General features: G+C 63.1%; 2 protein-coding genes and 1 long non-coding RNA gene across 4 annotated transcripts in view; 1 reads left to right on the plus strand and 2 right to left on the minus strand.

Moving 5' to 3' along the window:
• The window catches only part of MACROD1 (mono-ADP ribosylhydrolase 1), a 194,813-nt gene that overhangs the window by 130,962 nt on the left and 43,466 nt on the right, over positions 1-20,385 (plus strand). Inside the window, exons 4-10 of one of the 2 annotated variants that reach the window (XM_081797939.1) lie at positions 8,553-8,669; positions 9,140-9,261; positions 9,402-9,432; positions 9,673-9,746; positions 10,041-10,122; positions 10,214-10,249; positions 10,418-10,536. In XM_081797939.1, the coding sequence (XP_081654065.1) occupies positions 8,553-8,669; positions 9,140-9,261; positions 9,402-9,432; positions 9,673-9,746; positions 10,041-10,122; positions 10,214-10,218 (431 nt within the window). In that variant the 3' untranslated portion in view covers positions 10,219-10,249; positions 10,418-10,536. Of the gene's footprint in view, positions 1-8,552; positions 8,670-9,139; positions 9,262-9,401; positions 9,433-9,672; positions 9,747-10,040; positions 10,123-10,213; positions 10,250-10,417; positions 10,537-20,385 lie in introns of those variants that run through there. The other variant, XM_081797938.1, reaches the window with a different exon arrangement.
• LOC115936589 (uncharacterized) lies at positions 7,314-8,558 on the minus strand. The gene is made up of 2 exons (XR_004071999.2): positions 7,998-8,558; positions 7,314-7,731 (listed from the first exon to the last, which is right to left on the minus strand). It is a non-coding gene; the product is annotated as an uncharacterized LOC115936589 (long non-coding RNA).
• Positions 10,676-18,375, minus strand: OTUB1 (OTU deubiquitinase, ubiquitin aldehyde binding 1). The gene is made up of 7 exons (XM_006746227.3): positions 18,250-18,375; positions 16,540-16,601; positions 16,179-16,277; positions 12,502-12,620; positions 12,160-12,244; positions 11,838-12,032; positions 10,676-11,751 (listed from the first exon to the last, which is right to left on the minus strand). Exons 1-7 carry the CDS (start codon positions 18,305-18,307, stop codon positions 11,554-11,556), a joined length of 816 nt encoding a protein of 271 aa, XP_006746290.1. The 5' UTR covers positions 18,308-18,375; the 3' UTR covers positions 10,676-11,553.

Raw genomic sequence — 20,385 nt, forward strand, 5'->3', positions numbered from 1 at the left:
GGACCTGTATTTTATGTTTGTTCTTATTGCTTATCTCCCCACTAGAGTACACGAGAATGCACTCTCCTGTGGGACCGGGTTCTAGGGGTTTCCAAGCCAGTTTATGGGGCGGTTGTTGCACGCTCTGTATGCCAGGCCCTGCCCAGAGAGCCGGCACACAGGTCCAACAGCCCTGCACTGGGGCGGCGGCGGGGGGGTCAGTGGTGGCTCAGAAGGAGGCCTGGGGCCTGGCCTGCAGGGCTTCGGGGAAGCGAGCCCAGTTGTTGGATGAGTGTGTGGTGGTTACAGTTGGGGGAGGACCGCAGCCTCTCAGGAGCAGGGAAGGGAGTCTGTGGGCACCCTGGCCCTCAATGAGAGCCCCAGGGGCGACTGGGGCCAAACGGACTTAACCTGAAGAGTCCAGGACTCCTGGGCCAGACTCACTGTGGGGCTGGGTCCCCACCAGGCCCTGAGGCCAAGGTAGGTGGTTCTGGCAACACAGTGAGTCTCTGGGAAGCCCCCCGACTCCCCCCTCACCCTCATTCCTCCCCAGGGCTCTCTCGGAGTGTGGGTGGTGGTGGGGACTCGACTCTACTCAGCTCTGTCCTCACAGAGACCCAGTTTGGTAGGAGACTTCCCAGCAGAGGGGGCATCTGACCCAAGCCCTGAGGGATGAATAGGAGTTCGACAGGTATGGAGGGATGGAGAGGCCCAGCAGGCGGAGGCCCGGTGTCTGCGCTGGGGAGACTGGATGGACTGGGGCAGCCTCCCCACTAGACCCTGAGACCCCAGACCGCGGGGAGCCACGCCTGCTCGCCCGCCTCCCTCCTGGGGAGACTTTCACTGGCTCCATAAACCTTGTTTTTTTAAAAACCAGACGGCTCTCCTATTGTATGGTAAGAAGGGAGGCGGGCCCTAAATCAGGACGGGGAAATCGACAGGGCCCTGATGCGTGTCTCTCCTGTTTATTAGGACTGAAATGTTTACTCGGCGATAAGGAGCCGGCTTTCTCGTGGAGATTTGTGCACTCTTTTTCAATTACCCCTCGTCTTTCTCTGCCACTTTTGCACTAAAGGGATAATAAATGTATCGGAGCGTTTCAATTATTCATCTAAATCATGACTGCGCCTGCCACGGCCAAGCTTTAGTGACAGATTAATTCAGGGCCGCCTTCTGCTCACACGGCCGCCATGTGTGCTCTTGCGTGGCCGGCTCCCGCAAGGGCTGGCTGGAGGGGTGGGCCGGCCGGGGTCAGGCGGGGCCGTCCCCGCACTCACTGTCCACGAGAGGTCAGCAGCCCCAGCGGCCCCGCCTTCCTGCCCACCTCCTCCCTGTGCCCACACCTGACCTCGGGTGCACGGCTCCTACACCCCAGGGCCCGGGCTTCGGCCACAGCCCTCTCCCGGCACAGGGCCTTTGCACATGCTGCTTCTGGACCTCAGGCTCCTCTGCCCTCCCACCACCACCCCCTCCCTCCTGCTCCATTTACTGAGGGCTTCCCACACCCTGCCACTGTCCTGGGTGCAGGGACGCAGCGGCCCCTGCCCCTCATGGGCCGGCATCCTGTCACCCGTGGTAATCAGACTCCCATTTGTGTGGTTAAGTACCAACTGCCTCCCCATCAGACTCCCCTCCTACGGGACATGCACAGGGTGTCTGTCTGTCCACCTCCTGGCCGAGGTTAGTGTGTGGACCAGATGTGCCCAGGGGCCCCCACTCCCCCAGCCCGGGCACCTGTGTGTGCGCGTTCGCACCCCAGCCCTGGCCCAGCACGGCGGCCCCTCGGCTTGAGCAGAACCCGTGACCCCGGGCCCACCGTCTCTCCACACACAACTCCCTGGCCCTGGCGAGGGCTGTGGCCCCACCCCCTTTCCTCTCTCCTTCTCTCTCCCTCTATCTCTCACTTTTTCTTTCTGCCTCTGTCTCTCTCTGCTTCTGTCTCTGTCTCTGCCTCTCTCTGTCTTTGCCTCTCTGTCTCTGTCACCGTGTCTGTCTCTGTGTCTCTCTGTCTCTACCTCTGTCTCTCCGTCTCTGTCTCTCCTAGCCGCAGGGCATCTCAGGCCCGCTCCCCATTTCTCTCGCTCAAGCGCCCACTCTCCATTTCTCATCCCCTCGCTCTCTCTTCCTCCTCCTTGCTCTCTCCCTGCTCCCGCTGGCTCTCCTCTGCTCAGAGGCAGGCAGGCCTGGGGGATTAGCAGAGCCTGGGGGCATCCGAGCATCATCGCCTGGGCCTCCACTTCTACTCAGTGGCCGCCCACGGTGGCAGCCACTGCCGGGCACAGTGGGCAGACGGGGTGGCCTCCGCACCCTCCCTGTACTGGACTGGACTCGGGCCCCAAGCGCTGTGCCAGGGGGGTGGGGGGGGGGGTGGGGAGGGGTGGACACTGTGGGGGGCAGGCTCCGGCCTGAGCTGAGCAGACAGGGGAGGAGCATTTGATGAGGAGCAGCAAAGCACCCCCGCCCAAAAACACACACACCCAGAGGCTGTCCCAGGCCACGCCGCCCCTGCTCAAACTTCCCACTGCAGCGACGGAAGCAGTTCTAGCTTCTTCCACCAGCCCCGCAGATGCAGCCCTCCCCTCCCCCTTCCCCCACCTCCCACTCCCCCTTCCCCCCAGCCCACCCTGGACTCTCCCTGTGGCCCACCCGTGCCCTCTGCCTGAGCCCTCCTCCCCCAGCTTCCTGGAGACCGTTCTTTCTCATCGTTGCTCAAGGCTCTGTTCAGGTGCCACCTCCTCAGGGGAGCCTTCCTTCCCAGCTGCACACAGGGCCCGCCCGCTCCCACCCCCTCTCCCTCTTGTCCAGCTGCATTTCCTCCCATTTCACGGCTTGCAGTGAGGTAGAGCCCCGGGTTGCCTCCCTGCACAGTTGGGCAGGTGGGAGAGACACAGAGGCCAGTCATCTCAGGGGGTGGCTAGAGGGAACCCCAGCCTGGCTCGGGGTGGAAGATTTTATTTCATGGACTCGTGGGAGCCGTGGGAGGTTGTAAGAGCAAGGGAGTGACGTGTCCTCCCCTAGAAAAGGCCCCGGGCGTCCCTGCCCTAGCCCAGATGGTGACAGCGATGGTGGTGTGAGCAGCCACCCGCTCTCCTGAGCGCTCAAGGCGTGGAGCGGGGCCTCGTGGAGCCTCTCCTGCAGGATCCGGGGTACCCTCACCACAGCGCGGGGGGCGTACCATTAACGCTCCATTTTGCAGATGACGACACTGAGGCACCAGGTCCCTGGAGTGAACCGTGCTCCCCACCCCTAGCCCTGTGCAGGCCCTCCCTGGGTAGGAGGGACAGGGGGACTCAGGCCCCCCAGACCCCTGGGGCCCACACCCCACCCTCGGCAAGATGCCTCCAGGCCCCTTCCTGCAGCTGCCGTGGGGATTTTTAATAACGGGAGTGATTTTTGCATGATGAATGAGGGGCTGCCATTGTGTACATAATGAAGCCCTAATGTTTTCAAATCCCCGCTTAAGGAGTTGATCTCACCCCGTAATGAATTTCACATCACATTGTGGAGCTGCTGTCCATCTATCTTCTCCCTGGGGTGCCCACCCACCTTGGCACCGCGAGGGTGGGGTCTGGCAAAGGTGGGCTCTGTCCCACCAATAGGCCAAGGCTCACAAGAGCTGGGGCTAGCACGGGCTTGCTGATCCAGCGAGTGCGGAGGCCGGAGATGGTTCTGGCAATGGGCATCCCATGGGGTTGTGGCTCCCGAGGCTCAGCCGAGGCCTGGGAGGAGGCCGGGGACCCGAGATGGAGAGCGTAGGGTGGGCAGAGGGAGGAGGGGACACTAGGCCCCCGGGGTGGGTCATTTCTCTAGGCTTTATGGCTGGGCTTGTCGTCCTCAGGGTCTGGGGCTTGGAAGGCATCCCAGCAGCTTAGGCATCTGCCCCTGACCCCACTGGTACCCTCTCAGGGACTCAGTTTCCCCAGCCACCCAGGGGGGCCTGGCCCCTCTCAGCCCTGGCATTTGGGATCTCTGTGCAGGTGGCTGGGGCCCGGGCAGCAGCTGCAGGCTGCACCTAGGCGGCTGGAGTGGGGGGCCTGTCCTCAGGTTGGGCTCCCAGCCCTGGGACCTGCGGGGGCGGGGGGGGATGTCTGGGTGGGGAGTGGTCTGTCCGTAGGGCCCAGACCAAGGTGCCTTCCTGTGCTCAAGAGGGGCGCCCCTCCCCCAGCCCCCTTGGGCCTCAAGCTCGCCCCCGCCGCCCCAGCCCTCTCTGCCCAGGGCTTTCTCAGTGACCCCTGTCACTCGGGCGAAGGAGGCCCCCAAGAGCCTGACGGGCAGAGCAGCCTTCTGCCTACAGGGTCGGTGACTGGGCCTTGGTCTCATCATGGAAAACGGGTGACACGGGGGACTGTGTGATAAAGTGCAGGGCCCCTTGGTGCAGTCTCTCACTGAATGCTCACGCTAAATGGGGCAGAGGTGCTGTTACCCTGTAGAGGGGGGAAACAGAGGCACAGGGAGAGGAAGTGACTTCCCCAAAGCCACCAGCAGGCTTGTAGGCGGGATTTCTGGGGAAAGAAATCCCAGAAGGGGACACACAGCGGGCCAGACCCACAGGGCAGCGGAGAGGAACGGCGGAGGGGGGGCCAGCCCAGGGCCCATCAGGGTCTCTTGCCCCCTGGCAGGGACACAGCTGCCCCCCTCTCCCCCAGGCCACAGGCATCCTCATGTTCCTGTAAATAATTAATTAGCCCCTGCTTGCTTGTTTGTTTAGCATGAGGAATGCTCCCCCACTGAGACGCATTTATTGCTGAATAAATTTAAATATCTAATCTTCCCTTCATGAATATTACAGCACCCTAATAGCGGCCAACATCTCCTAAGCGCCTTGGCAAATGGCCCCCACAGGAGCCTGCCTGCTGTCGGCCTCTGCGGGCTCTGGGGGCTCTGGGAGGCCCTGGCTCCAGCCCCTGCTGCTCCCGGGGGCTTCCCGACCCCCCCCAAAACCTCCTAGGAAGGGGCGGGGTGTGAGCTGAGGCCCCCCCAGGCCCCTTGCAGGTGTGGAGGCCACACCAGGGCCGGGGCGGGGGGGACACAGGAGGGCTGCAGGGCTGCCGTGGCTGAGCTCATTTAGGGGAAGAGCCTGGGAGCAGGGGCGAAGCTGGTGGGGGACCCACAGGGCCCCCAGGCAGGAGCAGCATCTGACGAGCTCAGGCCAGGACAGAAGAGGTCCGGGAGGCAGGCGGACCGTCTCCAAGGCAGCCTTGCTGGACAGCGGTGCCTAGTGGTTGGCAGCATGGGGACGGCTGAACAGTCACATGGGATGAGGGACCCCAGACCATGGGGCAACCAGAGTCCCCAAAGTCCCTCTGTCGGGAGGGCGATGTGTTGACATGGAGAGGGGGACAGGAGCCCTGCTGCAGGGAAGAGGGGTGTGCAGACAACAGGCCGAGTTTGCACAAGGAGGCAGGGGGAGCCAGCCAGCCAGGATGGGAGGGAGGTTGGGGGGGCCCGGAGAGAAAGCCTTCTATGGTCCTACAGGAAGTAGAACAGTCCAGCTGTGTGACCCTGGGCAAGTCTTTCATCTTCTCTGTGCCTCAGTGTCGTCTACTATAAAGCAGGGAAAATAGTAGCACCTCCTAGGGTGGCTGGGAGGACCAACAAGGAGATGCGACCTGCTCAGCGCCTGGCAGGTGCCCCAGAAGTCTGTGCGGGCTGGGACTCAGGAGCCAGAGCCTGGAGCCTGAAGGGGGAGCAGGCCGGGGCTGAGGGAGGAGGCAGAGCGGCCCTTAGGGCAGGCTAGTGGGGAAGGGTGCGTTCTGGACCCGGCAGAGAGTCATCTGAGGAAGGCGCCACCCCTGACACGTGGGTCGGGGTCCGTCTCCATGGGAGGGACCCCAGGTTTTCTGCTGACTTGGGATGGAACAGGGGTTGAGTTGGAGGCTTGAGGTTTGTTCGGATGTGGCTAAAGGTCCCGGGGAAGGGATCAAGGGTGAACTGGTATGAATTGGGGTCACCACCCTCCTACCGGGCAGCCCCCAGGTCAGGTGGAAAGGGGGGAGGAGGGACATCTCCCTTGGGTGAGACCCCAGGAAGCCACGTCCTGCGGGCTCTAGGGTTCAGCTTCCCCCCACAGGAGAGGCAGGACAGGGCCGAGGAAGCAGAGCCTGGGAAGCTGCAGTTCACACGGGGAGACAGGCCAGCGGCGACCCTCTGGGCGTGTGGCTAAGGACAGCAGGCTGTGGGTCCCCTCTGGCCCTCGGAGACGGTAGAGCGACCAGGCTGGTGTGGACAGGGAGGGGGCCAGGCAGGAGGGACGAGTCTGTGCTCCGGCTTGTTGGGGAGAGGGTGGGGAAGGGGTGGGGCCCAGGGCCTGTCCCTCATCTCTGCCTGGGGCTGGGCACAGATCCCCTAGGCACTTGCAGGGCAGTCACCCTGGCCTGGATGATGCGGAGGGGGGTGGGGGGTGGGGTGGGCGCAAGGCTTCTGCAAGCTCGGATTCCCTCCTCCCCCTCATGCCCCCAGGTCAGTCCCAAGGGCCTGGCTGCCGGCCTGGACACCTCTGCAGGAAACATTAAGTCCCTGAAACACAGATATCACTGAGCTCCACTTCCGCACAGCGTGCACAGCAGGCCAAGGTCGCCTGCGGAGTGCATGGCACCAGGAGATGGCAGGCAGCCGGGTGCCCAGAGGCTGACGCCATCGGGGCAGGGCCGGGAGGCCCCGGGGAGCACCGGCTCAGACCCGTTCCTGTGCATACCCCCATATGCCCCGGACGCTCCGGCACCCGCCCGGACACCCACCTCCCCTCACACTCTCAGGTATACACACATGGAGCACATTCTTCTGCTGTCACACTGTCCTAAGAGCCAACACGCACGTCACCTTCACCCATGCCAGGCACTGGCTTAAGCACCTTACAGAAATGAACTCACTGAATCCTTCCAAAAGCCCTGTGAGATGGAGGTCTACTATTACCCCAGTTTACAGATGGGGCAGTTGAGGCCCAGAGAGGTTAAGTGATATGCTCTAGGCCACACATCTGTGACTGGCAGAGCCGGGACTAGAACCCAGGCTGCCCAGCTCCCCAGCCCCCGCTGTTGCAGGAGGCGCAGGGTGGTCACCCGGCACCTCACCCAGAACGGACCCACTGCTCGGGGACACTGTGTAGTGCAGGCTGCACGCCCACTGAGTGCCACCTGGACCCGTAGCTCAGGGGCCCTGCCTTGGGTGCCACTCTCCACCCCCTCCCATGGCCCCCCCACCCTTACCCCTCCCTGCACAGGAGAGGAGGGGGCGGGACCCAACCCCAGAGGCCCTGCCAGGGTTCCCCCAACTCCTCTACCCCATCCGTCCCACCCCCGGGATGCTCTGGGAAATCGCCTGGTGCCCGCTCCAAGTGAAGTCACGAAATTAGGTTTAATTGGGCCCCACAGGGCACAAAAGAAAAGAGAAGAAAGAGGGGGGTGGTCCAGCTGGTGTCCCTGGACCTGTGCCAAGACACTGGGGGTGGGGCTGTGATGGAGGAGGAAGGGCCTCTGTTTGCGCGTCTGCAGAATGGAGAAATGGGGGTTCTTTCCTGCCGCTGGTGCCGAAGGAGCTCCTGGCACGAACCCCGGGGTGCCATCGGAGCTAGGGAGCGGCCAGCGGTGGGTCACGTTCTCCTGGCCACGGTGCCAACCCCTCCCCTGAGGAGGGGTCACTGTGGCTGTTTTCCAGATGAGGCCGTGGACTCTTGGGGAACGGGGTGTCCCCACTGGCACAGCGGACGAGAGCCCAGCCCCGCCTTTCCCGCCGGGGCCGCTCGGGCTGTGGCGCCTGGGTGAGATCGGGCTGGAGGAGCGTCTCGGGCGCGTTTATCTGGGCCCGCGTCCCCAGGGTCGCTGCCGAGGCCCCGGAGCCGCCCTCAGAGAAACAAGCCCAGGCCCGCCCCAATTAAGCCGGATGCGCTAACGAGGCAGCGCGCTAACGAGCAGGGGCGCGCGCCCGGATCCACCTGCGCGGCCCGGATCCGCGGCCCCGTCCACCTCCCCGCGTGGCGCACGAAGGGGCTGGAAGACCCAGGCTCCGGGCCCAGAGCGCACCTGCCACTTGTAATGGGGTGACCCCAGTTTCTTCATCTGTGAAGTGGGTCCTAGAGTTTGCCGCGGCCGCGAGCAGCCTCGCCTTGGGATGGGATGCGCGGTGCCTGTCGGCGCCCCCGGGCTCCTCGGGCGGAGGCGGCCAGTGGTCGCGGCCCCCGCGGTGCTTCCGGGCCAGAGCCGGGAGGGCGACCTTCCCCTGGACCAGGCTAGGGTGGCGGTTCCTGCCGCCGCGGACCCCGCCTAACGGAGCCACCCTGGCAGCGGGAGGCCCCCGCCCGGCGGGGAACGAGCAGGGCGGGCCGGGCGCGCCCCCTGCCGGCCGCCCCGCGCCTGCGGCCTGCCCGGGCGCCTGGGCCTGTCCAGTGGGGGCGGCGGGCATTGCGAGCGGCTGGAGGCCGCGGGAGGAGGCGCGGCGCCGGGTGAGCCCTGGCACAGCCGAGGGGGCTGCGAGTAGTCTGTGCTCGGGCCTCCGCCTTCTCCTCTGTAAAACGGGCTCAGGCGTGAGGCGGGGAGCCCCACGGCTCACCCCACGGCTCACTGCCTCCTGCCCTGCAGTGGACGGCTGCATCCACCGCGCTGCCGGACCCCTGCTCACCGACGAGTGCCGGACCCTGCAGAGCTGCGACACCGGCAAGGCCAAGATCACCGGCGGCTACCGGCTGCCGGCCAAGTGTGAGTCCCGACCCGCCGCCCCCACTCCTGTGGGGCGCAGACAGGGCACCTTATGTAATTACGGGGCTAGGGGAGCAGCCCCCACAGAATAGCTGGAGGCCTCCTCAGGGGTCCCTTCTTCACCTTTAGTGCCGGGAGCCGGCCCCTCCTCGCACGCGCCGGGACGCGGGTGGCGGGAGGGGAATGCGTGGAGCCGGGGAGGGGAAGAGCTGAGGGGACAGTGTCTTGGCTCACCCCCTCCGCCCCACGTCTCGGCCGGGTCCATACAGATGTGGGGAGGCGGCCCAGCGCGGACCTGCCTGTCTCTATGGAGGAGCGCATTTGAGCTCGAGGGCACACATGGGTGGGGCACTCTTAGAACTTGGGGAGAGGGCCTGTTTCCTGTCCCCTCCAGGGCCCAGGCCGGCAGGGGGAGAAAGCCTCTGACATCTTGGGGACCCCAGCTGGTCTGACGCCGTCGCCTCCCGTAGATGTCATCCACACGGTGGGACCCATCGCCCACGGAGAGCCCAGCGCCAGCCAGGCGGCCGAGCTCCGCAGCTGCTACCTGAGCAGCCTCGACCTGCTGCTAGAGCATCGGCTCCGGTCCGCGGTGAGGGGGGGCCGGGCGCCAGGCGGGGGTGGGGGCGGCCTGGAACCGGGGGAGGAAGGCGCCCCCGGAGGCGGCGGGCGGGAGGCGGGCGGAGAGTGACCCTGTCCCCAATTCCCTCTCACCTCCCGCGCCCGCCACAGGCATTCCCCTGCATCTCCACCGGCGTGTTTGGTGAGTTGGGGCCGGGGGGGCGGGGCGCGGAGGAGGGGGCGTCTAGAAGGGGGCGGGGCCGGGCTAGGAAGGGGGTGGGGCCGGGCTAGGAAGGGGGTGGGCCCAGACGCAGGGAGGGGCCTGGGCGGGCGGGGGGGGGAGGGGGGGGCAGAGCCGGGTGGGTGGGGTTGGGCGGGTCCCAGGGCGGCGAGGGGGTTGGGCCAGAGCCCCGGACTCACTCCGGCCCCGCCGGGTCCCCAGGCTACCCCAGTGAGGCGGCGGCGGAGGTGGTGTTGGCCGCGCTGCGCGAGTGGCTGGAGCAACACAAGGACAAGGTGAGTCCTGGGCCCAGTCAAGGGGATCAGACGGGGGCGCGGCGGGGAGGGGGCGCCGCACCCCGGCTCCGCTGACCAGCCCTCGATGCATCCCCTCCCCTTCCCTTCCCTCGGGACCGGTTTACTCTCCTGAGCCCAGGGCGGTGGGGTGCACACCGTGAAGCCCTTCTGTGAGGGTCTGTGGGCCCCTCCAGAGCAAGGCAGGTGAAAACCTGCAGCGGTGGGGGCAGCGATAAGACCACACAGCCAGGGTGGGGGCGGCCCCCCGCCCAGGCTGAGCAGACCCTGGCGCAGGTGGACCGGCTCATCATCTGTGTGTTCCTGGAGAAGGATGAAAGCATCTACCTGCAGCGGCTCCCCCACTACTTCCCAGTGGGTGAGCACCCCCCCCACCCCCCGCGCTGAGTCGGCCCCTGCCCCTCCCCCACCTGCCCCAGGGTAGGCTCTCACTGTCCTCTGCCTTCCAGCCTGACGGCACCCGCCGCCCACCCTGCCCAGGACTGGTAAGCAGGGCCTGGCCCGCCATGTGGCTGCCCACTAACCCGCCCACTAACACACGGGCTCACCTCCCCGCCCCCGCTCACCCCCACGCAGGAAACCCAAGAGGGCAGCCTGGGCGGCTGGGGGAAGCCCAGGGCCCACACTCCCTGACCGTTCTGCTCTGCCCACAGACTCGCCTGGGCCTACTGGACCTCGCTCCCAGCTCTAGGAGGTCCCCGAAGCCTGCAGCTGGGCCTGGGCCCCCAGTTCTTTCCCTCAGCCCCCCAGGAGCCTCCTAATAAAGACCACCCTTGCTGCAGCGGCTAGTCCGAGTGCTGGCTGGGGAAGGAGGCGCAGCCCTGAGGCGCGGACAGGTGCCTTCAGCTTCAAGGGGCTGGCGAGCGCGCTTGGTGGCGGGGCAGGCGGAGGCACGGGCCAGACGGCAGAGGTGGGCAGCAGCACGTCACATTTATTGAGGGCCTGCCCCCAAGGAGCTCACAGCCTGGGGGCCAAGACCCCACATGTGCTGGGGGAGGGGGAAGAGGTAAAGGCAAAAAGGAAGGCAATGCAGAGAGTGTGGCCCGAGCAAAGGGGGTGCAAAGCAGGCAGGGGGAGGGCTGGGGGAGGAACGGCAGCCTGGCAAAGCCCTGCCTAGACCTGGGGTACCATGGACCAAGCACCGGCTTGAAGGCCGCCCCTCCCCAGCCAGGTTGGTGCCACCCCAGCTCCTCCCCCTGCCCTGAGCCAGGTCCCCCAATGTCAGCTCTCTCCACCCAGGACTGGACCATGCAGAGCCCTGATGGGAGGGCAGGCAGCTCAGGTCTGGGGGCCCTGACCAGGACAGCAAGGTGGAGTCAGGGCCTAGGGGGGAGCGGCCTGCAGCCTGGGCAGTCCTAGGTCCCTGGGCAAGTCCCCCAAGGAACCGCCAAGATTCTCGTGGAAGCCCCTGGGCCGGCTAAGGAGGGAAGGGAGATGGGTGCCTGAAGAGAAAGGAGCAGCTCACCAAGGGGGGGGTCCCCAAGAGGCCGAGCCCCCTCAAAACTGCTCCTGGTGGGGAGGCTCGGGTGTGGACAGGTGGAAGGCCAAGAGGAACCCACCTGGGGGAGGGCGGGGGGGGGACAGCCGGACACACAGCAGCCGGGCAGGCGGCAGAGCAGGGACACGCACACACGCGGCTCACCACCAGCATCCCCTTTAATAAAATGTGGAAGGTTGCGTGACGGGGAGGGGGGTGAAATATGACCATTTACAACCACAAAAAACCTCTGTACATGTCTAGCGCCTGGCAGAGGGGAGGGCAGCGGGGCAGCGGTGGGCGGGGCCAGCCCTATTTGTAGAGGATGTCGTAGTGTCCGGGCCGGTACAGGAGGTACACCTTGGGCTCGGAGCCCTCGGGAAAGATGTGCGGGTTGGTGGTGCCGCCCTCGCCGCGGTCCATGTACTCCACCTGGATGGAGACGCTCAGGGCCTGCGCCAGCGCGATGATGTGGATGTGGTCGCTCTCCTTGCACATGGGCTCCACCTCCTGCGGCACAGGCGGGGGGCGGGGGGTGAGGGCCCGGGGGTCAGCGCTCCCCCCACCCCGAGGCGAGAGAGAAAGGGGGGCAGCACCTGCTGACAGAACTCCTTGACCGTCCGCCCCCCCTCGATGAAGTGCTCGAAGAACTTGCTCTCCCGCTGCAGGTAGCCTGACGTGAGCAGCCGCAGGTACACCACCAGGTAGTCCGAGGTGCTCTGGTCGTTGAAGGAGGCCAGCAGGTCGGCTACGGAGGTCTGCTTCTCCACCTGCTCGATCAGGTCCATGAACTGCCACCCACAGGGCACAGAGGGCACAGCGAAGGAGGAGACGGGTTAGCCCTGCCGCCGCCAGGCCACCCCACCTCCACCCCGGCCGGGGGGGGGGGGGGCAGGGGGGAGGGGCAGCCGGGCTCACCGTGTTGTGGAAATCCTCGATTGTGAACTCGGTGAAGCCCTGGGACACCAGGTCCTCTTTGCTCTTGGCAGACACGGCCTTAAACCTGTGGGTGGGTGGGCAAGGGAGGTGGGCATGGGCTGGCCGGGCAGTGGGGAGGCGGGCCCAGAACTGGGGAACCGGCCAACACGGCGGCGGGCGGGGGGCATCCCCAGCTCAGAACGGAACACCAGAGCAGGAGCCCAGCCGGCGTCGGGCCTTAGTCGGGGGCTGCACCCCCTAGTCCGGAGAGCGGGAGGGAGCCCTGAGCGAGGAAGCCCCGTGTGGCGCTCCTGGAACCCCCGCTGCGCCCACCAGCCTCACCGCTGCAATTCCTTGCTGTCGTCCAGCAGCGCCTCCAAGTGCGAGAATCCGAAAGCTCGGTAGAAGCAGTTTCCGTCGGGCCTGGTCTTGCGGATGTATGAGTACTTTTTGTGGAGGTCCTGCAAAGAGACAGCCCCCACCCGCCCCACCCCCATGCCTGTCAACATCAGGCCAGAACCAGGGTGGGCCAGGGGAACCCCCCCTGCCCCCGACAGAGGTCATACCACAGCAGCCACCTGCCATCCTTGGCCGCGGACTCCGGGGATGGGAGTCACTTCGTGACCCACTGGCCGGAGCCCCAGCAGCCTCAGGACCCTGGGACTTAGGCACACACGGGCTGCTGGGGGCACCAGTGTCCTCACCAGGCCCGGGGCATGCCAGGCTGCTGGGCCCACGGGGCTATTTCTTCCTAAAAATGGGCAAACGGATCCGTGCTGGTCCGACACAGCTTTTCCAGAGAGCAGTCTTTCAAACCATGTGAGTCCAGGGAAACAAGTCAGGATGGGGCTGCAGGGCTGGGCTCCACAGGGCAGTCCCCACCGGGGACACAGCCTCCCCGGTCCCCTACACCCGGCCCCGCCCGCTCACAGGCCCCTGCTCTGGCCCAGCTCTGCCTCCCTCACCACACGCAGGGCCATTTCCTCCGTCTGGCCAACCTCCCCCACGCATGCGCCGAGCAGGCCTCCCGCATTCTCCTTAACCCCCTACCCACCTTCCCAGTGACCTCGCTTCCTTCCTGAGGACTTTCACGAAGAACCTGAGCCCCGGCCAGCACACCCGCCGCAGCCTTCTCTCCTGCTCCCCGGAGGGGCTGAGGCTCCACTGGGCCCCCCTCTGGTCCGCCTGAGAGCCGGTCCCCTCCCTTGGACTCAAGGACATTGTTCCAGGAAGCCTCCCCCTCCCTCCTGCATCATCAGTTTTTCTCTCCCTACTGGTTTAGACTCATCAGCATACAAACACAAGGCTAGTTCTTGCTTAAAAAAATCCTCTGCTTCACATGAATTCCTTTCCAGCTACCACCCCATTTCTCTCCTTTATAGCGAAACTGCTCTGGCCGTCGTCTGTGCTCACAGTCTCCATTTCTCTTCCACTAACTCGCCCCAAGCGGGCTTTCACTCTAGTCAAGGCCACGCCTGCCTTTCCTCAATCCAAGGGCCAAGCCTACTCCTCCCCAGACTGGCCGCTCCGCACAGCATTCACCATGAGGAGAGGGGATGCCTCCCACCACATGACCCCCCCCCCACACCCTCCTCGTCCATACTGTCCTTCACACAGCTTGTAGGCCCCAGCCTCGCCGTGTCCTCCTCGTCCTTTCAACCTGTGAGGGTCAGGGCCGCCACCAAACCACCCAGCACCCTTCCTCAAGACACCACGCGTCACCTGCACACCACACCCCCATCCACGGCACCTGCCATGGGAAGGGCACCACCCCGCTCAGGCCTGGGACAGCTTCCGCGGGTCAACCGCACTCACTCCCGTACCACCGCTGCTCTTGGGATTCCAATAGCCCCAAATGTACCTCTTCACCTGCCCCATCTCCACCGTCAACTCCCACTAACTCCCATCCAAGTGTCTCCACTGCTTGTCCTGTCTGAGCTGCCCAGCCCGATGGGGCGCGTCCTGACCCCCACAGGCCCCCTCTCCTCACAGCCCACCCCTGGGGCAACTGCAAGGCGCGGCCCCTCAGCTGTTCAAACCAAAACCTGTCCACCGCCCGCAGCCCCTGCCCACCCCCCGCCCCCACCAATCCAAGGCAGATCCAAAGGCTTCAATCCACCAAGTCTCTTCTCCACGGCTTCTCACTACCCTCTGGCACTCCAGTCCCAGTCACCCCCTCCTCCAGGCCTCCTCCCAGGTGTCCCTGCTCCAGTAGCCAGAGGAACCAGAGAAATCTGCTAATACTCCTCTCGCTGGCCACGTGCCCGTCTCCCAGCCCTCCTGCTCCCCCGTGCTGCTCCAGCCACAAACCCCCAGCGCACCTCACCCCACCTCACCCCGGCCTCAGCCTGCCCCGCTCCACCCACCCCCACAGACTGCTCCCCTGCTGCTTTCAGTCTGTCACTCCAACGCCACCCTCCCGGCGAGGCCTTCCACCCGCCCTCCCACTCCCTCTCCTTTCCCTGCTTTACTTTTCTCCAGAGCACTTACCGCCTTCTGACATCTACACCCCAGGTACCTCTGCCTGATTCTCTGTCTTCCCACTAGGACACGGGCTTTGTGGGGGCAGGAGCGTGTCGGCTGCGCTCCTCACTCGGCCTCCGGTACCTAAAACGGTGCCTGGCCCACACCATGTGCTCACAAATGGCCATCACATCACACGATGCATACGAAGAGCCCAAATCGTTGTAGCTACCGGAAAAGCTACTAGAAACATTCCGAGCACTTACCCTGTGCCAGGCCCTTTGCTGACAGCCAGTGCCCACTAACCTAAATCCTCACAGAGGAGCAGATCACCCAAGTCTGCTTGGGCTCTGCTGTCCAGGCTTAGGATCCAGGCAGAGGTGGGCTGAGGCCCAGCACAGAGTAGGGCTGTGGGGGCACTAAGGCAGACTTCCTGCACAGACAGAACACAGTGGACACTCGGACATTTGCTGAATGACTCAGCAGGAAGAACAACAGAGGCTCCAAGAAATTCAGTGTGTTGCCGAAAATCACAGCCAGAAGTGAAGCCAGAACTTGAACCCAGGTCTGTCAGGCCCCAAAGCCAGTGCCTTCAGCGCTCTACAGTGCTCTTGGGTCAATCACACACACTCTGAGCCCTTGCTCAGAGTAGAGACCAGGCCACTGGATCTGGCCCGCGGGCGTGCCGTTGGATCACACAGCATTTTACTTTTGAACTAGCTGCCTACTGTCAGAAGTCAGGAGACTCACGTCAAAATCATTATTTCCAGCTTACAGTGGAAAAACAGATCCAGAAACAATGGAGCGACAGGCAAGGACACTCCTATTTGCCCCCGGGGCTTCCGCTCCCTGGTGCCGGCTGACGCCCTGTGGTGCCCTGTTCACCACCTAACCCGGCCACCTTCCATCACCTACCTCCCTGGCCCCCAATATGGATAACCCCAAAGGCACCTCGTTTCAGGTGGAAGGCTCTAAGCATCTCTGATCTTGGGGCGGGGCGGGGAGATAACATTTACTAAGCCCTCAGGCTGTGCCCACTGGACACTATTTACACATACCCACTGTCCCCGCTCCCAAAGAGAGTGAGTGGTTAAGGGTCTCACCTCAGGCTGAGAGAGAGCCCGGCCTTGCACAGGTCCACAGGTCCCTCTGCCCCAGTGCCGCCTACCCCTCACAAAGATCCCAGAGGCAGGCACAGGACTGGCCTCTCCCAGCCGCTCAGCCCCTACCCAGCCTGCACCAGGCCCCACAGGCATCATCTCCCTCCCTCCCCACCGCAGGGCAGATACATTCTTTATTCTGATTTCACAGCAGAGGACCCCAGAGCTCAGAGACCCTGAAGGACCTGCAGAGGATACAGCTGCTGTATGGCAGAGTCAGGATACGAATCAAGGTCTTTTCACTTCCCGAGTCTGCACACTTGAGAACCAGCGACCAGAGGGCTACCCCAACATGCTACCCTCTCTGAGGCCCCGCCAGCAAGGAGTGGGTCTGAAGCAGGCACACTCCTGCCCCTACCCCCAGGGCTCTTCCTGCCCCCTCAGCCAGGCTCCCACCTTGATCTTCTGTTGATAGATGTTGTCATCCTCAGCATACTCCTTGTACAGGACCGAAAGCTCCAGGCGCTCCGAGACCAGGGGGTTCTGCACAGCAATCTGCAGGGAGGGAGGAAACCCATCACGCTCTGGCACGCAGATGGAGTGACCCACACCTAACAGCCAGAACACCTAAAGGCGGAGAGCTGGAGCAATCACCCAGGGGCACAGTGACAGCCCCCCCCACGCCCCGCCCCTCCCCAAGACATCCAGTACCTAGCACAGCTCGGAGAGGAGGAGGCTTCCAAAGTAGAGATAAACAATAGGCCTCAGGCCCAGGCTATGCTTCCCCACAACAGGGCCACTGGCCACAGCCCCTCACCTCTTGCTGAATTCGGTCCTGCTGAGCCATGATGGCTTCATCATAAGCAAGACAGTTAACACCTGGAAGAAGGAAGCAAGCCAAGGATTACAGTGGGCCCTAGCTATCTCCACGCCAGGCAGCTGGGCCAATGACAAGAGCAGCCAGGACCAGGAGAGCAGGCATGGAATCTGCAAGTTTGCATTTAACACTCTGCTCTACCCCACCGGTCTTGGCAAAGTCCTTTCCCTCCCAAGCCCTAGTTTTCTCATCTTTAAAATGAGGGGGCAAAGGTGTGTCCTGCCCCAAGGTGTACTCATTCAGCTCTAACACCCCCCCGCCCCCCACTTTCTAACATCAATTCCCAGCAGCCTGAGAACGCTCTGGGGCCAGGCAGGGTCTCTTGGGGAAAGTAAGATGAGGCGGAGTTCCCGGCTGAAGGAGAGCTTCCCATAAGCCGGCACTTTACTCGATCACACCCTTCCTCCTCCTGCTGTGCTGGGTTTTCTTAATGCCCATTTTACAGATAACAAACGCAGACTGGTGAAGTAACTTGCCCAAGGTCGTAACTAACGAAGACCTGTGCTCAAACCCAGGTGTGCCTAATTCTAAAGTCTGAGCTCTTTACCACAATCTCTCTCCTCCACCACCTCACTGCAGAGGCCTTTCCTCAGCTGTAAAACGGGGCTAAGACCACCACCCTTCTCCTCTCCTCGCTGCAATGTCAAGAGGAAGACGGGTACCTTGAAGGCATACTGTTAAGTGTTCATCAGTGAACCTGTGGACCCCACCCTCAACAGCCACTGGTGAGGAGCCAGACCTGAAATTCTGGTCCTTGCTCGCTCTTATGTGATCCTGAGCAAGTCTCTTCTGGGGGCCTGCGACTCCCAGCATTCAGTCTCTCAAGAGTGCGGTTAGAAGGGGGTGTGTGCTAAATGACTTTTAAGGTCAATCCTTTTGAGCCTGAGCATCCCAATCCTCAGCTGGGCTCTGACCCATCCCTTACACTGCCCTGCAACAGAGCTGTCCCTCCCACTCAAGTGACCTACTCGGTCCCCGCGGCCTAACCACGGGTGAAAAGGGAGAGGGCGGCACCGTTTTGAAAGGTCCACCTCCAGAGGTCTAAGAAAACAATGCCCAAGCAGGAGGAAACAGGCTGCAAAGCCAGAAGAGGGGGCTCTACCGGAAACGAGGGCTGCAGTCCTCAGAGGCACACAACGCGGCCGCTCACAACCCCCGGCCGCCGGCTGCATCCCGAGCGGCCCGCCCAGTCCTTTGTACTCGGCGGCCCGGCGTAAGTCGACGCCCTGCCGGGCGTGGGCTGCTCTGGAGAAGGCGGGCGGCCAGGCCCCGGTCTACAGGCCCCGGCCTGACTGCAAGGACTGGGGCGGGAGGGCTGGGGACCCGGGAGCCGGGCGGCCGGCGCGGAGGGGCTGGGCGGGGGGCGGGGCGGCCCAGGCCCCGCCCCGGGCGCGCGCGAAGGCAAAGAGCCGCGGGCCTGCGCCCGCCTCGCTCGCTCGCTTGCCCGCCGGCCCAGCCAGCCGGGGGTCGCGGCGGCGGCGGCGGCTCCTTCCATTGTGAGGGGGAGGGGAGGCGACGGCGGCGGAAGAAGGGGCCGTCGGTGTGTTTCGGCCCCGGCCGCCGGCGGCCCCGCCCCTAGCCTCCTCGGGAACCGGCGACCCGGCATCGCCCCTGGTAGCCCGGGCCGAATGGCCCTCCCCGGGTCAGTACCTTCGGAGTCGCTGCCGAGCGGCTCCTGCTTCTGCTGCTGAGGTTCCTCCGCCGCCATCTTTAAACAGCGCCGCACTGCCGACCGCTTCCGGGTTAGCAGTTGCCCTCCTCCCGGAAGGGCGCCCCTCCTCGTGGCCCCTCCTTGGCAACGCCCCTAGCGACGGGATCCCCTCGGGCGTCGACACCTGTGGTGCTCGCAGTGAGGTGTGGCTTGCCGCCCCGCCTACCCTCCGCCCGCACTCTTGCTGGGCTCCATCTTCCCAATTCCCAAGTTCCCGGTGATAAGAGCCTTCCGGAGCCAATTCAGATTTCTTTTCACTGGAGTTTGAAGAGCGGATTGAGTTACTGAGATGAGTGGGAAGGTGCGGTTAAAATCACCGGAGGCAGCATTGCTGCTGCGGACCCCGGAACTCCTGGCAGCGATTGCAGTGGGGAGAACCTGGCGGTGGAGACGGAATCGTGCTAACAGGGGAGCCCCAGGACATCACCGCCCAGTTCCACGGGGCCTCGCTTCTGAGCGGACTTCGGTGTCCTGTTCCGGCGGGGAGAACATGTCCCTTACGGTCAGGGACAAAGCCTTGAGACCTAACTTTGGACTCCGTGCCTTTCTGGTTATTAGAAAAGCAGCCCTCCCCCCACTTGTTTTTTGAATTGATAAAATGGAAAACATTTGCCAGAGGTTAACTGAGGGGCCGAAGGGAAGTGGATGTCATTGTAAAAAGGATGCGGGAGGGATCCTCGTGAAAATGGAGATGTTCTCGATTTTTTTTTTTTTAAAGATTTTATTTATTTATTTGAGAGAGAGCACGAGAGGGGGGAGGGTCAGAGGGAGAAGCAGACTCCCTGCCGAGCAGGGAGCCCGATGCGGGACTCGATCCTGGGACTCCAGGATCATGACCTGAGCCGAAGGCAGCCGCTTAACCAACTGAGCCACCCAGGCGCCCCTCGATTTTTTTTTTAAAGATTTTATTTTCTTTGACAGCAAGAGAGGGAACACAAGCGGGGGGAGTGGGAGAGGGAGAAGCAGGCTTCCCGCTGAGCAGGGAGCCCGATGCGGGCCGGCTCGATCTCAGGACCCCGGGATCCTGACCTGAGCCGAAGGCAGAGGCTTAACGACTGAGCCACCAGGCGCCCCAAGATTTTTTTTTTTTAAGATTTTATTTTTAAGTAATCCCTACACCCAAGGTGGGGCTCAAACTCACAATCCTGAGATCCAGAGTCTCCGGCTCCACCCACTGGATTAGCCAGGCGCCACACTTTTTTTAAGTAAACTCTACCCCCAAGTGGGGATGGAACTCTCCACCTGGAGATGAAGAGTTGCATGCTCTACCTACTGAGCCAGCCAAGTGCCCCTGAAATGTTCTATATCTTGACTGTGTACGAATACTCTGGTATATGCTGTACTGTAGTTTTGCAGGATTTACCTACCAATGGGGAAAACTGGGCAAAGGGTACACAGGATCTCTCTGTGTAACCTATTAAAATTGCCTGTGAATTATCCAAAAATAAGTTTAAAAAGCGGCAAGGCCGGGGTGCCTGGCTGCATCAGTCTGTAGAACATGCAACTCGTGATTTTGGGGTTGTGAGTTCAAGCCCCACATTGGGGACAGAGTTTACGTTAAAAAAAAAAAAAGAAAGCAGCAAGCCTTAAATGCTAAAGATGCTGTTGTTTAGAGAAGTTATAGTCTTGGCTCAATTTCCCAACTTCTTCATGAGGGGACAGCAGTGTTTGAGCACCTGCAGGAGCTGTGCCTGAGTCCCAGTCAGGCCCCTCAGTTTGTGACAGTACAGGAGTGGAATATGACTGAATATTCTCATGAGCTACATGCAGCCCTGGGGTAGGTGCAGTTGGTGCCTGGGCTCACCACCCAGCCCATAGTGGCCTTCTCACAGCAGCTCTACAAATGCCTCATCTGTATTCCAGCAACACTGCAAATTACTATTTATTGGATCATTGAGCCTTGGGGTTGCTTCTAAGCTCAAGAAAGCAAAGGGTCAGGGGCACCTGGGTGGCTCAGTCGTTAAGCGTCTGCCTTCGGCTCAGGTCATGATCCCAGTGTCCTGGGATCGAGCCCCGCATCGGGCTCTCTGCTCCGCGGGAAGCCTGCTTCTCCCTCTCCCACTCCCCCTGCTTGT

Source organism: Leptonychotes weddellii, chromosome 11, assembly GCF_054177405.1.
Source record: "Leptonychotes weddellii isolate Sample4059 chromosome 11, ASM5417740v2, whole genome shotgun sequence".
Lineage (NCBI taxonomy): Eukaryota > Metazoa > Chordata > Mammalia > Carnivora > Phocidae > Leptonychotes > Leptonychotes weddellii.

Coding starts and splice junctions, on each gene's coding strand:
- OTUB1 (XM_006746227.3), bottom strand. CDS start 18,307: ATGGCGGCGGAGGAACCTCAGCAGCAGAAGCAGGAGCCGCTCGGCAGC. Junction 12,245..12,501: donor GACAGCAAGGAATTGCAGCG/GTGAGGCTGGTG, acceptor ACCCACCCACAG/GTTTAAGGCCGTGTCTGCCA. Junction 11,752..11,837: donor TCAAGGAGTTCTGTCAGCAG/GTGCTGCCCCCC, acceptor CCTGTGCCGCAG/GAGGTGGAGCCCATGTGCAA.